General features: G+C 36.6%; 1 protein-coding gene across 3 annotated transcripts in view; it reads left to right on the plus strand.

Moving 5' to 3' along the window:
• Window positions 1-14,830, plus strand: part of RFC1 (replication factor C subunit 1) — a 40,948-nt gene that overhangs the window by 22,932 nt on the left and 3,186 nt on the right. For all 3 annotated transcript variants that reach the window (XM_085322773.1, XM_085322774.1, XM_085322775.1), the window contains 17 exons: window positions 152-384; window positions 1,096-1,170; window positions 2,645-2,722; window positions 4,650-4,737; window positions 4,828-5,129; window positions 5,987-6,094; window positions 6,611-6,790; window positions 7,696-7,800; window positions 8,223-8,619; window positions 9,419-9,528; window positions 10,639-10,753; window positions 11,238-11,326; window positions 12,342-12,479; window positions 12,820-12,915; window positions 13,075-13,173; window positions 13,632-13,786; window positions 13,899-14,016. In XM_085322773.1, coding sequence (XP_085178899.1) covers window positions 152-384; window positions 1,096-1,170; window positions 2,645-2,722; window positions 4,650-4,737; window positions 4,828-5,129; window positions 5,987-6,094; window positions 6,611-6,790; window positions 7,696-7,800; window positions 8,223-8,619; window positions 9,419-9,528; window positions 10,639-10,753; window positions 11,238-11,326; window positions 12,342-12,479; window positions 12,820-12,915; window positions 13,075-13,173; window positions 13,632-13,786; window positions 13,899-14,016 — 2,486 coding nt within the window. The remainder of the gene's footprint in view (window positions 1-151; window positions 385-1,095; window positions 1,171-2,644; window positions 2,723-4,649; window positions 4,738-4,827; window positions 5,130-5,986; window positions 6,095-6,610; window positions 6,791-7,695; window positions 7,801-8,222; window positions 8,620-9,418; window positions 9,529-10,638; window positions 10,754-11,237; window positions 11,327-12,341; window positions 12,480-12,819; window positions 12,916-13,074; window positions 13,174-13,631; window positions 13,787-13,898; window positions 14,017-14,830) is intronic.

Here is a 14,830-nt window from a genome sequence, read left to right on the forward strand (position 1 = left end):
TCTGCCTTTTTCCAAATGTCTCTGAAATATCTGTAATATTTGTTGGGGTATGAGTTAACAGAATCTGCCCAATAGTTCTCTTAATAGTTACAATATAGTAATTTATTTGAGCTCCTTGTACAAGAGGTAATAAAGTACTCTTCATGTTTAGATGAAGATGATGACTTTGTCAATAAGAGAATTTCTCTGAAACCTAAGGAGAATGGGACATCAGCAATTGGTTGCTCAGGAACAACTACAGTGAAAAAAGATGATGTAAAACTGCGAGCTAAAAGTAAACCTTTATCTCCAGTGAAACTGACCCCGACCTCAGCACTTGATTACTTTGGGACAGGTAACGTCCTGCGATCAGAAAGGAAACTGGTGGCAAGTAAAAGGAAAGAGGTCAGTATTGATGATGTTTGTTCAGGTTGCTTATCTCTTTGATAACAGAACAAAATAACCAGTCTAATGACTGTAAGAAGCTACTTAAGTACTTGATGTTACTTTTTTTATAATCACTCAAGTGTAGATTCAGTTTTGCTGGCGTGTGCATATCATATCAGTTCCTCAAGTACAATTGTAGAGTTGAACTTTCCTGTATGAAAAGATGGGCACAAAGTTGAAAGTAGTATTCTCTTCTTTCCAAATGACTTTCCTTAAAATTTTTAAAGAGCTTTCTGAGATTAACAAATGGATGAGAACTTAATGTGGGCCAGTGTGGGTGTTTTCCAGAACTTTATGGCATATATATTTGCTGAGTGCCAAAGCCCCAAATAAAATACACATTGTGATTCCAAATTTCCTTAGTAATTGTTGGTTTCTCTCCAAGATTGCCTGGTGTGGTAACTTCAAAAAGGTCCATCATTGTTTGAAAAAATGAGTTATTTAAATTTAACACTTTTGTTTTGAATAGTGTCATCTCTGAGCTACTATTTACTAGGGCTATGTTGAGGTTAGAAAAGTAGGAATAAAATGCTGCATATCTCTTACCCAGTTCTTCTAGATTTTTAAGGTTTAGCCTATCTATTAAGTATGCAAGATGATTCTTTTACAAATTAAATGATTATAATTTATACAATGTTGAGAAACTGAACCGTTGATTTTTACATATAGCCCTCACAAGGCAGAGACTGCACACTGGACGATGAGGCCATTGCCAGGCAACTGCAGCTTGATGAAGATTCAGAGGTAAAAGTTGTATAAATGCATCATTCTGTACAAAGAACAGTTTCATTAATATGCCATTCTTCTTCCTTAAGAAATGAAAATGGACTTTCCATGTACGCTGACCAAAAACTATTGCCATCCACAGCTGCTTCATCTATTGTCATCTTAGTTTGCTTGTAGTCAAGAAGAAAAGTGAATTCTTACTTGTGTATTATAAACTTTTTGGTTTGAATCACTGCTAATATGAGGAAAAGGTATACATCTTGATTTACTTGTTCTGTGATGATTATCATAGATCTGATGATTTACTTCTGCGGAGATCAATTCATTTCCTCTATCCTAGTAATATAGTAGCATCTTTTGAAGTAAGTATATTTAACATTTAAAACTTGGTGTTATCCTTGGCCTTTCCAGAGTTGTGATGCATCAAGCTTTAATCTACTAGAAAGTTAAATAACTTGACTGGAAAAACTTGATGTCAACTGTGAATCAAATCAAACTGTGGCATATTGGTTTTATTAAGTCACCTCTTTGAATCATTTAACTACATATGTTGAACTTTAAGGCAGTTGTGAAAGGATTTTTTTCTGCCCCCTTTTTTTTAAAAAATGATGTATATTGTTGTCAGTAAACAATGCCTATTGTCAGGAAAAGGAAAGGTTTTTTTTTCTTTTCTTTTTTTCTTTTTTTCCCCCCAAGTGACCATACTGGATAGAAAATGTAACTTGACAGTGGATCATCATTGTAGAAGTTGCAATTATTATTATTTTAGGTGAGATAAAAAACCTGGTGAAACCAGGTGAAACCAAACCTGACTGTGTTTTATTTTATACAATAGGATACACAAGTTTCTCAGATTCCATGTGCAGTGTTTGTCCTTGCTGTATTTTTGTTAAAGAAAATCAATTGTAAAAGTAGCATTATAAACATTTAGAATATATTTAATTTGATTCCATAAAATAAATAAACTCCTGATGACAAGAGCCAGGTCACAGCCAGTAGTTAAATTTCCCCAAAATTACTATTTTCCTTCCCCCCCCCCCCTTCTCCCTCATGCGATAAATTGTTAGTAGTGAATAGACAGTAATGTATTTTTTGTTGAGGCATCATAGTACTTCAGCAGACTTTGTTTCTACTCTTCTTTTGGTATCTTTCTTCAAAGATTTCTAAAGCCATCAGGTTGCATCCTAATGGCAAGTTGAAAACCTGTCTTTCCTGCAGGATTTGATTGAGTACGTGAAAGAGATACACTATAATAATAAAAATCCAAAAGAATAGAAAACCTCTTTGAAAACAAATTGTATAGGCTTATTAAAATTTCTAGTGCAACACACTCACTTTACTCTCTCATTAGAGTTTTGCCCCTCTTTTTGAGGGAGGAGGGCAGTCATTCTGTGCCATCTTGAGAAACTGACTCTTTGCTTTTTGAAGGATTAAATTCTTTTTTTATTATTATTTTAACTTGAGCCTAAGAGTCATGCTTTTCTTTTCACAGCTGGAGAGACAGTTGCATGAAGATGAAGAATTTGCTAGAACTCTGGCTCTGTTGGATGAAACTCCACAGAAGAAAAAGGTTGACTTCTTTTTAAATTTTAGTTTTCGTAATTGGATTGGTAGGAGTGTTCTTGTTTAGGCACCTAAACTTTGTTTTGAGACTTCCAGGCACCAATGCCCTTAAGAACAATAATGAGTATGAGAAGAACATGCTTGTACGTTCTTCTGGGATTTTTCTCACTTAGTAAAGCAATCAACTGACATCATTTTGTATGTTTGTACTATCTATTTCCCTTGAAACTTAGTAATTAGATTAAGTTAATCAGAATTAGAATTAGTGTCTATATCAAAACTGTCCTGTCTCCTTTTTATTATTCCCTCCACTAGTGGAATTCATCTTTTGTCATGACCTACCTGTACTTGTCCATAAATTTCATCTTAAAATAAATAGGTCTTATAATTTTTACATTGTCTTGCAAAAGAGTGCTTCAGTGTTGTGTTACTGCAGAAGAATAGACAGTTCGATATTGCCTTAACTGTTGTCTCCTGTATAGTTTCAGAACTAGAAATCTATTTCAGTTGCTCATTATCTTATCAAATATGTACTTGAATGCAAATAACTCAGTTCAAATTATTTATGAAAAGACTTTCAAAGTTTACAAGACCCTCGATCCTATTTTTTTAAGAAAGTAGCTTTTGTGGTATGGCATTCAAAACCTCCTAATCACATTGCTGAATGAGACTGAGGGTCCATCCTGCCCAGTGTTCAGTTTCTGCCGGTGGATGAAAGTATATAGCTAAAGGAGTATAAGAAGGGGGTGATCTCCTTAGAACTTTTTCCTCCTCTAACAATTTAATGTCTTGATTTGGATGTGACTTTTATGTATTTAAGAAACCTCAATGGATTTCTTCTCTATGATGTGGCCTGTTGTCCCCTTGAACCATTCAAACTAGCATCCATGACATACTGAGATGTGGTGTAGAACCAGTTTCTAATCTAAAGAAGCATACGCTCTATAGAGTGTCAAAACTTGGGCGCTGGAAGGAGCATAGCTGTGGCAGAAGAGAGCACATCATATAGGTTAATTTTTGCGTAGTAAGTTATTTCATGAGAAGTTCTACATAGCAGCTTCTGAAATGCACTTTGTTATAGGTATCCGTGGTAGGCCTCCCACAGAGTAGTGTATTGTAGCCTCTGAAATACAAATAAAGAAAGCTTAAGGCTGTTTCGTAAAATATCAAAGCAAATTGGAATGTTAGTTTTGCTAAAATATATAGCTGTTTGTCAGCTTGAAAATAGTTGCATAAGATACGATTGATGGAGAGAGTTATTTTGCCAATTTCTTGCCGTATGTGAGCTTTTAATTCATCTCAAATTAGTGCGACTGCCTATGTAGTACCTGGAGTGAGCTGGTGAAGATGCATGCTTTAGATCAGCTGTAGTCTTTGTTCCAAGAGACCCAGATCAAGTAAAATGAGTCAGTGGGACAACACAAGTGAAAAGTGAAGGGGAGGAGAAGGGAGGAGAAAGGCGGAGTAGAATATTGCCCTGCTCTCGAGAGCAGGGGCAAGCAGAAGTCTTGAGAGTTCTGAACCCCACTCCAGCATTGGAGGCGTGCTCTCCCACTGCTTTTGTGGTAGAAGGCAAAGGGCTACTCCAGACACAGTAAAATACTTGCTAGATTATACACCAGGGCGCTCAGAATTTTGCATTGCTACTTTGAATTAGCAAATATTAGTACTTCTGGACTATTCGGTGAACTGATTAGGATCAAAATGTACTGTAGCTTATAAGTTTGTATCTCCTTTGACTTAAGGAGCAATTATATTTGTGGTTGGGAGTTGGAACTTGCTCAGTTTTTGATAGAGGTTATATTTTGGCCTGTGGTAGGGATCAAATTTTTAAATGTCATCTTGTCTGGTTTACTTAAACAGTGAGAAAACTCAGGGTTCTGGATTTAGCCGTCGGGCAGCCTCTCTTACTCTGGCATTGTTTGTTGATTTAGGCTCGGAAAGATTCAGAAGAAGAGCAAGCAGTTTTGAGCACCAAGAGCAGTCCTAACATGGTAGAAAGATGTAAACAATCGCAAAAAGGTAGAACACTGAATATAGAAAATATTTCACCAACCTGTAATATTATGATATATTCTTATATATGTATTTCTCCCTCTCTCCCTTTCTTAGTGAAAGCAACCAACTCAACAGATGAAGCAAAGAGTTATACTGTAAAGGAGCAAACTACATCTGAAAACTCAAAAAGGTCTCGTTTGCCCCTCCAATCATCTGATGGTAAAATAGCAAGAGAGTCAATAGATAAGACCTTGCCCTTGAAACCTAGCTCTAAGCTTGTGGCTCTGAAACAAAAAGAAGAGAGCACTGAGAAGGAAAGAGGTGCTCGAAGTGTGTCATCGAAAGAAAAAAATACTCCAGGGAAAGAAGAGAAGAGAACACCAAAAAAGCAGAAAATTTCTCCCAAAAAGCCTGAGGTAGGTGCTATCAAAAGAATTTAGTTGACTTCACTGTTTGCAGGAAAACTGTTTTCATTTTGTGTGTGTATGTTTGTGTATGACTACTGTAAATTGGTAGTTTGTTTGAATCTTTTGGGTGATTTTTAAGAAATCAAAAAGGATTAGTGTGTGTGGTGGGGATTTTTTGTATAATTGTCTGGATCTGTAGCTAGAGTACTGAATGCACTTTAGTAGGTTAGTGAAAACTTTAAAACATACTTTTTTTTTTTTTAAGGATTAAAAAAAAATCAAAATTTTCTGGCACTTAAAGTTGAGTAATTTAAAATGTGATTAGGAGTGCTAATAAAAGCTGTATATCTTGATAGTGCCGGTGATCAAACATCAGGCATTGCTTACCATGTCTAGTGTATTTGGCAAATGGAAGATCTTTCTGTTACAGGCAACAGTTGCATTTGGAGAGAGGGAGTCTGAGACTTCTGTTTTTATAACTTTTTTTTTCTAAATAATGTTTTCCTAACAAGCTTATATCTCCAAAAAGTAGAAATAAAACAAAGTAGTTTGTATATGAATGTAGGTCATGTCTATACCTGATTGTCATTCTAGAATAAAATAGGTTATAAATTTAAAGCAATTTTTGAATTGAATGAACATGTGCATGTGGAGCACAGATACATCTACAGAAAATGAAGAATAAGCTTGGGTACATATTTTTTTAAGACTTCAGATCTTTTGGAAGTCTTTATCAAAGCTTTTTTGTGTTTTATTAAATCAAAACAAACATTTGAACTTCCTTCTCTTTTGATGCATAAAAATGACTTGGAAACTGTGCTTATATTCAAGTATTACATTGTTTGTATCTCTCATTTCTGCCAAAGTCTGTAAGTCCTGAGGACTCTGAAAAGAAGCGAATAAATTATCAGGCTTACCGAAGCTTCCTAAATCGTGAGGGTCCGAAAGCTCTGGGCTCAAAAGAGATACCTCAAGTAAGTTTAGCTACAGCAGAATTTCTGTATGTTGTGTATCATGGGCTTGCAGTTATAAGTGATCTGACAAGCATCAATTTAAATATTTAAAACTTTTTTTTTCTCCCAGTAGGAAATACATATTGGAAGAAGCTAAATTGTAATGCAAAGTAGTGCCTAAATTTAATGAATGCATAATTTGCTCAGAAGTAGTATCTGGTTTATGAAGTGATAATGGAAAATAGCTGCTGGTTTTAAGAAGTTGAAGGTTGCTGTCACACATCTGATTGATACCTATGGCTGAAACACAGGGTGTTTAGAGTGATACTTGTTTTTACCTGTATGTCCTGTTAGTTAAACAAATGCGTGAAGCCTTGGTAGCTACACTTTTTGACAGTATTTTTGGCTTCTAGAACTGTTCTTTATCTAGGTAGTAGAATACTTGACATAGTAGTGGTTTAAAATTGTGTATAGTGGAAAGGTACTTGATGGAATTGCATCTGTTAATGGCATTTTTTGCAATGTTGTGGTTTTCAGGGAGCTGAAAACTGTTTGGAAGGCCTGACTTTCGTAATTACAGGAGTTCTGGAGTCTATTGAAAGAGATGAGGCTAAGTCTCTGATTGAACGTTATGGAGGAAAAGTAACTGGCAATGTTAGCAAGAAGACAAACTATCTGGTTATGGGACGAGACTGTGGCCAATCTAAATGTGAGAAGGTGAGTGTTTCTGTGCCTCAGCTAAGCAGAAGTGAAATTGTGACTGTTTCTATCTTAACTTCATTGTGTGTGTGTTTTTCTTTTCAGCCTTTTTTTCCAAAAAGAGGTGTTACTATAAACAAAGTGTATGTTAAAGAAAAGTTGTCTTGTATTTTTCTTCTTTGGAGGAAAATAAAACCTTTGTTTCTACTTGTTTAAGCTGCTGATTTTAGCAGCTGTTTGGTTGTGATGTAGACACTGCCTCCTCTTTTTTTCCTTTTCTTTTTTTAACCTGTTTTGCTTGACAGTCTGTCTATGCTCAGTTGCATTAGAAACATTATGCCTACATTTACACATACAGGTTCTCTATTGTGCTTAAATAACAGGCCATGCAGCAGAACTTCGTGACTGACTCTTAGGGGTATATTTTCAATACGAGTATTATGCCAAATGCATTTGTTATGGCTAGCTATTAACGCTAAAAGGCAAACTGCTCCATGAGATAGAGCACATGTTGGAGTTGCGGTGATGCTTGTGTGGTGAATCAGGTGGAATTGAATCTCGGTGCCTGCATCTACTGCAGATGCTGTAGATATCTTATCTTTTGATTTAGACACTCTGTGTGTGTGTGTGTGTGTGTGTATACATATGTATATAATATATTTTTATATATAATATATATATGCACATACATAAATAATTTTCTTTTCCTTAGCCACCTCCAGCATGTAAACAAGTTTCTAATGTGTCATATTTAATAAGTGATTAAAATACTACTATTTTGCTCTAGTATTATCTTGTTTAATGCTTGAGCCATCTTTTTCAGCAAGGAACACTCACTTCTTTATCCTCCTCAAACAACATTCTCTTTGTTTCTCTTTGTCAATTCTCTTTGACCTTGTTTTTAACTTTTGTTTTGGCTCCAGGCATCAACTTTAGGGACAAAAGTTATTGATGAGGATGGCCTGTTTGATCTTATTCGAACTATGCCAGGCAAAAAGTCCAAATACGAATTGGCAGCTGAAGCAGAGGTTTGTCTACAATAAATTAGGGGGTTGTGTGTGTGGGGTTATTTGTTAAGTTTTATTCAAAGGAGCTGTTTGTGGTAGCTTTGGGTTTGTTTGTTACAGTAACACTAACCCTACAGTTATCACTTTGATCTTTTCCATTACAAGTATTGAGAATAGGAGTTTTATATTTGTTTTAAGACTTCTACTTTGTACTAATGATCTCTTTCTAGCCTTTTTTTTTTTTTTTTTTTTTTTTTTTTTTTTTTTTTTTTTTTTTTTTTTTTTTTTTTTTTTTTTTTTTTNTTTTTTTTTTGCTCCTCTGATGCATTTTTTATTTTAAGTATCTGACTTGGGGGCAGCTGCACTTTTCTACATAGTGTCAGTTTTTACACAATCTCATTTTCAGGTATTAAACTGCAGTTATTAATTTTTGCCCCTCCCAGGCAAAAAAAGCAGAGTTGAAGCATGAAAAGACACCACAGAAAAGTGAAGGTGGAAAAAGAAAATTTAGTCCCTTCAAAAAAGAAACTGATAATAAAAAAAAGAATTCCACGCCTGATAAAGGAAATGCATTCAAATCTGTTAAGAAAGAAACTACTGCTGTTCGGAAACTTACAGACTTTAAACAGCAAACTGTAGAGAAGGAAGAAACCCCAAAGCCTGAGAGGAACTTGGTTTCTGCGCAGAGTGAAGATGGAACAGAGAAATTACTGTGGGTAGATAAATACAAGCCTACATCTCTCAAGGCAATAATTGGACAGCAGGGTGAGCAAAGCTGTGCCAATAAACTGCTTCGATGGCTCCGAAACTGGCACAAGAATACTTCTGAAGACAGACAAGGTGAGAAGCACAGTTAACTTCTGTGTTACAGGTTTTTCCGTGCCAGCTGGACTGCTCGGTGCCAAATGCTGATAAAGGGATGTGTGCACTGGAAGAGTGACTCTAGAAATCTGGAATGAGGTTTAAGTATTTTTAGCAGCAGTTGAGCCTGAGGGCAGTTGTCTATTTACTACCCTTCCCCCAGAAAACAAAGCACCAAGCCCTGTCTGAATGTGTCTTAAATCTCTTGGTATTCTTTTAAATAAGATGTTTTCTTACAGAAGAAATCAAAATAACCTAGCAGTAATATATATTAAAATGCCCTCACATTCAGTCTCTTAATAAGAAAAATGTTGGCCAGTGGTGACCTCTACACGCCTGGAAAATACGGGATGACAAGATTCCTGGGGAAGAAATGAATTGCTAAGGTCCTGGTTCTGGTAGTCTGTAATTCTGTGGGCAGTGTGTGCTTGATGTGTATGTGTTTGTGACACAATAGCATATATGCTTAACTGCAGCTATATTGTATTTTCTGCTTTTTTTTATGATACGGTTGTCAGAAAATTGCTGACATGTTTTAAATTATTATCATCAATAGCTCATCTGTTTTTCAGTTTTGAATCACAGTGAGTCTTAAAATAAGTGGTTTAAATTGCATTTCTCCAAATGCCTAGGATGTAGGCAGATACATTTTTGATATATCATAGCAACTTTCACAAGAGCTTTTTCTGTTTTAAAACTCAGTATCTTTAAAGGTTTACATAAAGTATATAGTTTTTTAGTAATACATACGTAGGTAAATCCTGCAATTTTTTTATAGCAAAGACCAGTAAATTTGGAGGCAAAGACGACAGTACTAGTTTTAAAGCGGCATTACTTTCCGGTCCACCAGGAGTTGGTAAAACTACTACAGCATCTTTGGTTTGTGAGGTGAGTTCATATTAATGTTTGTTCAGAAGAGTATTTGTTAATGTGTTGATGCTGTAACTAGATGTGTCCAGTGGATTTCCCCTGAAGTGTAAGGGCTCACTCCTACACAGGTTTCACCTACTTGGAACAGGGTTATGGATGACACTTGGGTATCTTTATTTCATGAGTATAGCAATGGGTGCCTGCACTTCCTTCTGTTTATTGAAAGGAAGTTTGTCAGAGTATGTTAACCAGTTGCCGTAATGGTTTGAAAAACTATGAACTTCTGATATTAATTCTGCAAACCAGAGAATATTTGCACCAAATTTAATAGAAGCAGAATTATCACAACCTCTTGTGAAAATACTACATTTTAATAATGATATTTAATAGTGAATAATAATATGGACATTGTAATGAGTTATAGACTTTGTTTTTGTGAGCTGAGCTCTCTGCAGGGCGTTTTGTTGTGCTCCACAGATGTAACCAGTGGAACTGCGCTGTCTAAACTGCAGCGCCCGAGTTGTGTGCAGCTCACTGCTGCAGCTCGGGCGTGTGCCTGGTGCCGGGAGGCTGCTGACGCAGACGTGTCTGGGTCAGATCCCTCCAGGGTCTGAACTGTAGCACAGACCCTTTTGAAGTGAAGTAGTAGCACCACTGGAGGAGCTGTGTGTTTTATAGCTGTTAACTAGTTAAAAGCTTTTTGTTCCCTCAGCTTTCTGAGGGATTTGGTATGTTTCTTGTCACGACTGCACATGGGAAAGTTTTGATGTACAACTGCAAGTACTATGGAGCTTGGCTAGCCTTGGTTCTACCCTTTATGGCAGTCTTGCTCATCTCACAGCTAAATCTGTGCCTCTTTTTTATTCTTTTTATTTTTATTTATTTATTTATTTATTTATTGCAAAACCTTAGTTCTTTTTTGGGCATATCTGTTCAATGGCTGGTTACAAATATTTTTGAAGTATGAGGGGAAGAAAGGAATCAAAGCTACAAATTAGATTTAGAAAACAGTGTTTTAAGAGCTCTCTTCTGGAACTTTGAAATGTTGTTCCTAATTCTGAGAATGCTTGTGCTCTTCTTAATGGTCTGTATTCTGCTTTTTCTGTGTGGTTTGTGCATTTGGATTAGGAACTGGGCTATAGCTATGTGGAGCTGAATGCCAGTGATACTCGCAGTAAGAACAGCCTGAAGGAAGTAGTTGCTGAATCGCTTAACAACACCAGCATCAGAGACTTCTGTTCTGGTATGTTTATTGTTTGAAGGAGGGTTTTTGTTAAGAGTCTAGTTACAGGAGGGACTGAGCTTCCTTGTTTCATGACAAAGTTGGAACTAAAATTGCTCAGCCTGTAGAGGGAGCAGGCTCATATTTAAAAGGGATGGTTTAATTTAGTAAGATGTTCTATTTCATCTTCAAGGTAGCATTAAACTGCTATTTAGAGAATCAATTCTTAGTCAGCAGAAACTGCACAAGTTACTGTTTGCTCTAATTGTACCTCAGGTGGTCTTCCAAGAACTAAGTGCTATGGAACAGAAGAGCAATCAGCTTTATTCTGTGGACATACTGTTGTAATTACACAAGAGGCAGAGCAAGAGGTTCACCAGCATCTCAGTTGTCTAGGCTTACCTATTCTATAGAGGGTTGGGTAAACCTCTGAGCAAGACTCTAATTTATTGCCTTGAATTAAATGTTCTATTGCAATCATTTTCTTGTCTATATCCATTTTCAGGCACATCTTCATCAGTTAGTGGGAAACATGTATTGATCATGGATGAAGTGGATGGTATGGCAGGCAATGAAGACAGAGGAGGGATTCAGGTGAAACTGCTATAATTGTTAGCTAATACTATTGCTGAAAGTTTGTACCATATATCAGCACAAAATACTTCGTCTGCTGTCCTTTCCCTGTAAACTGTACTATAGAAATCTATTTGACCTATTTCATAAGTTTACTTTTGCATAAGCAGACTTATGCCTTGAGAGTAGAACGGGCATTTCTGATCTCTGTGTGTACGAGAAACTACCTTGGGTGTGTGCACTGTAGATGTTTGTTCTTGGACACATGAGTTTAACTCAAGTTCTCTGCAGCTGACTTTCATCTGCAGTGAAAGATTTGTAATCTAGCTGGGACAGTTACTTCCTTGTGGGCAGTAACACTGAATAAATAATGTGCTACTGTCAGTATTATACTTTGTTCTTCTTTGCACCTCTAATTTTAACTCTTAAAAATTTCCTACGCTTATATGCAGTACTACCCTGACAGTAAAGGACATTCAGATCTTTAGCTCAGATACAGACATTTACATTGCAGGAATATAAAGCTGAACTGAATTTTTCTTTCATTAGAGGAGATGGAGTTTGCTTATGGCAAACCCACTAACACTGAAGCCTTTTGGACAGGGAACAGTTGATCTTTTTACTACTTGCTGCTTCTGTTGTTTGTGGCAAGGTGCTTTGGAAAAGATGTGTGCTCCCTGTGGGCTTGGGCCAGGCCAAAATGGTCTTTGGGCAAAATAATATAGGCTTCCAGGTGGACAGCTGTATTCTACACTACTAATCTTCATTGCTTTTTGAAGAATGATCTAAACATGATAACTGAAAGTGGATGATTTGTGAGACAGCAGAATTACTGCAGCTGAACAGAGTAGGAAACAGAAGGGGAACAGGTTTTTGTTGTGTGGAAAGTTGATTATAGTAGGAGGCATTTTATAGACTTGCATCAGCCAGGGAGCTGACTTAAAGCAGTGAGTAATGCTACTCAGTATGACATGTTTTACTTATTTTTTTTGTCTGTAGAATCTGATGTAACTGTTGTAATGTGTTTAAATGACAGGAGTTGATTGGTTTAATCAGACACACAAAGATACCCATCATCTGTATGTGTAATGATCGAAACCATCCTAAGATTCGCTCTTTGGTCCACTACTGTTTTGATCTTCGTTTTCAGAGACCTCGTCTAGAACAGATTAAGGTAAGAAGGTTGGTTGTATGAGCTGCAATGAGTTATCAGTAATCTCTGTCTTCACCTTAGTGAATAACTCTACTCTTCAGAATGGGTTGTCTGAGTTTGTTTCAAGTCTTCCAGATTTAGATGTCTATCTTAAACAAATCCAAACAACTTTTAAAATGATCTTGCTATTCATATATTCATCCCGTGTTATATATATGTCTATAAAAGGCTGTTGAGTTGCTTAAAAACTAGGAAAAAAATACAGTAACATTCTTTGACAAATGTCTGTTAGTTTTCTATAGAGGAAGAATTCATAGAAATTCTTTAGTGATGCTTTCTTAAAATAGTCTGTGCATTACAGGGTGCCATGATGTCTATTGCATTTAAAGAAGGCTTAAAAATCCCACCACCTGCTATGCATGAGATAATCTTGGCAGCAAATCAGGATATCAGACAGGTTAGTACCAATTCAGGATGTTCTGTGCAAGTCATTGACTTCAGTGCAGTATTTGAGCAGTATGAGGTGCTATTTTTAATATACAGATCAGGCTTTTTTCTGCTGAAGTCTTTCCTTTGAATATACTTAAACTGCCAAATTGTCCATTTTGTTCTCTAGATTTTGCATAATCTTAATATGTGGTGTGCAAAAGATAAATCGTTGACTTATGATGAGGCCAAAACAGATGCCAGCAAAGCCAAAAAGGATATCAAACTGGTAAGTATCATATAGCGGACTGGTTTTATGGCCGTATTCTGATATAAGAAGATGCTTATGAAGCCTGGTGACTAATTAAAAGTAAAGCACTGTGATAGCCTATTTCAAGGAGCTAACTGATATTTTGAGCATGTGTCAAACTCACTATGTGGTAAATCCAAGACTGAATATCTATTTTGATGTACTAGTCTTTTTATATAAGCTGCAATGATGAAGCTTAAACTTCTCATCCTGAATTATCTCTGTAGCAGGTAATTCTCTTAATTCACATTGGAAATAAGACTCCAATCTCAAAACTGGCAAAAAATAGGGGAAGAAATACTGAGCATTGAACTTGTACTGATGAGTCCAGATACTGTTAGATACCATCACTGTAGTAGCTTTGTTGGTAATGTGTTGTCTTTTATTGTCTGTGTTAGCTTGCAACGCACTTACTACTTGAACTGTCATTTATTTAGGGCCCTTTTGATGTTGTCCGGAAGGTTTTTGCTGCGGGAGAGGAGGCTTCTCATATGTCTCTTATAGACAAATCGGATCTTTTCTTCCATGATTATTCCCTAGCACCTCTCTTTGTCCAAGAGAACTATATACATGTGAAACCAGTTGCTGCTGGGTGAGTTATTCCACACTCTAAATTGATAAGAACCTTTCATGCCAGGGAGTCAAATTGGAGTACAATGTATTTGGATGTTTCTGCATAATGATAACGACCTCCTTTTTCCTAGAGGGAATCTGAAAAAGCACTTAGTGCTATTGAGTAGAGCAGCTGATAGTATATGTGATGGTGATCTAGTGGACAGACAGATTCGTAGCAAGCAAAACTGGAATCTTCTTCCAACACAGGTGAGTACTTGACGTTCATTTTTGTGCTTTATGAGTGGCCAGTATACAAGACTGATCCATGGAAATTGTTGTCTTAATATAATTTTATGAGTATAGTTGACATTTTACTACCCAGCAGAACACAAAAATACACATAGTGCATTTTTCTGTTTTCATGTGGTTGAACCCATGCTGCATGTCATGAAATGAAGTCTTCTGAAACTTTAGAAAGCTTGAACCTTCTTAGGTTATCGGAACACATGGCACAACTAATTCAAACATGCAGGTAAAAGCCTGCTTAGTTTTATTTGCGTGCATTGTATCTCAACCTCCCACCAGGCCAGTATTTTCCCCAAATCTTGGAGAACTGAACCTCCTCCTTTTTATTTCTCATTTGATGATCACTGAAATTTTCACAAGACTCGTGTTTGAAGGATTATGACTGGCATCAGACAACGTACAGTAGAATAATTTAAGTTGGAAGGGACCTCTGCAGTTCATCTAGTCTAACCCCCTGCTTAGTGCAGATCCAAGTAGATTAGGTTGCTTAGCACTTGCCTAGCTGAGTTTATGTGGTTTCATCTCTGAGAGTTAGTAATTGTGTTCTTTTGAAATGTCTCGTTTACTATATTCATCTGTTGGAGCTTGGCTTTTAAAACCCAGATCTGGTTCACAGATACTGGAACATGATGATAAATAGGATGGCACAAGAGGTGAAGCTGTAGCCTCTAAGGGGTAGAACAGAAACAAGCAGCCAAGAAAGAGTTCTCTTAAAGCCCGTGCAGCTTCCAAAACATTAGCTGCCCACTTTCATTAGAACAAGTTGGGTATTATG

Source organism: Rhea americana, unplaced genomic scaffold (assembly GCF_003343005.1).
Source record: "Rhea americana isolate MKP2758 unplaced genomic scaffold, rheAme1 scaffold_8, whole genome shotgun sequence".
Taxonomy (NCBI): domain Eukaryota; kingdom Metazoa; phylum Chordata; class Aves; order Rheiformes; family Rheidae; genus Rhea; species Rhea americana.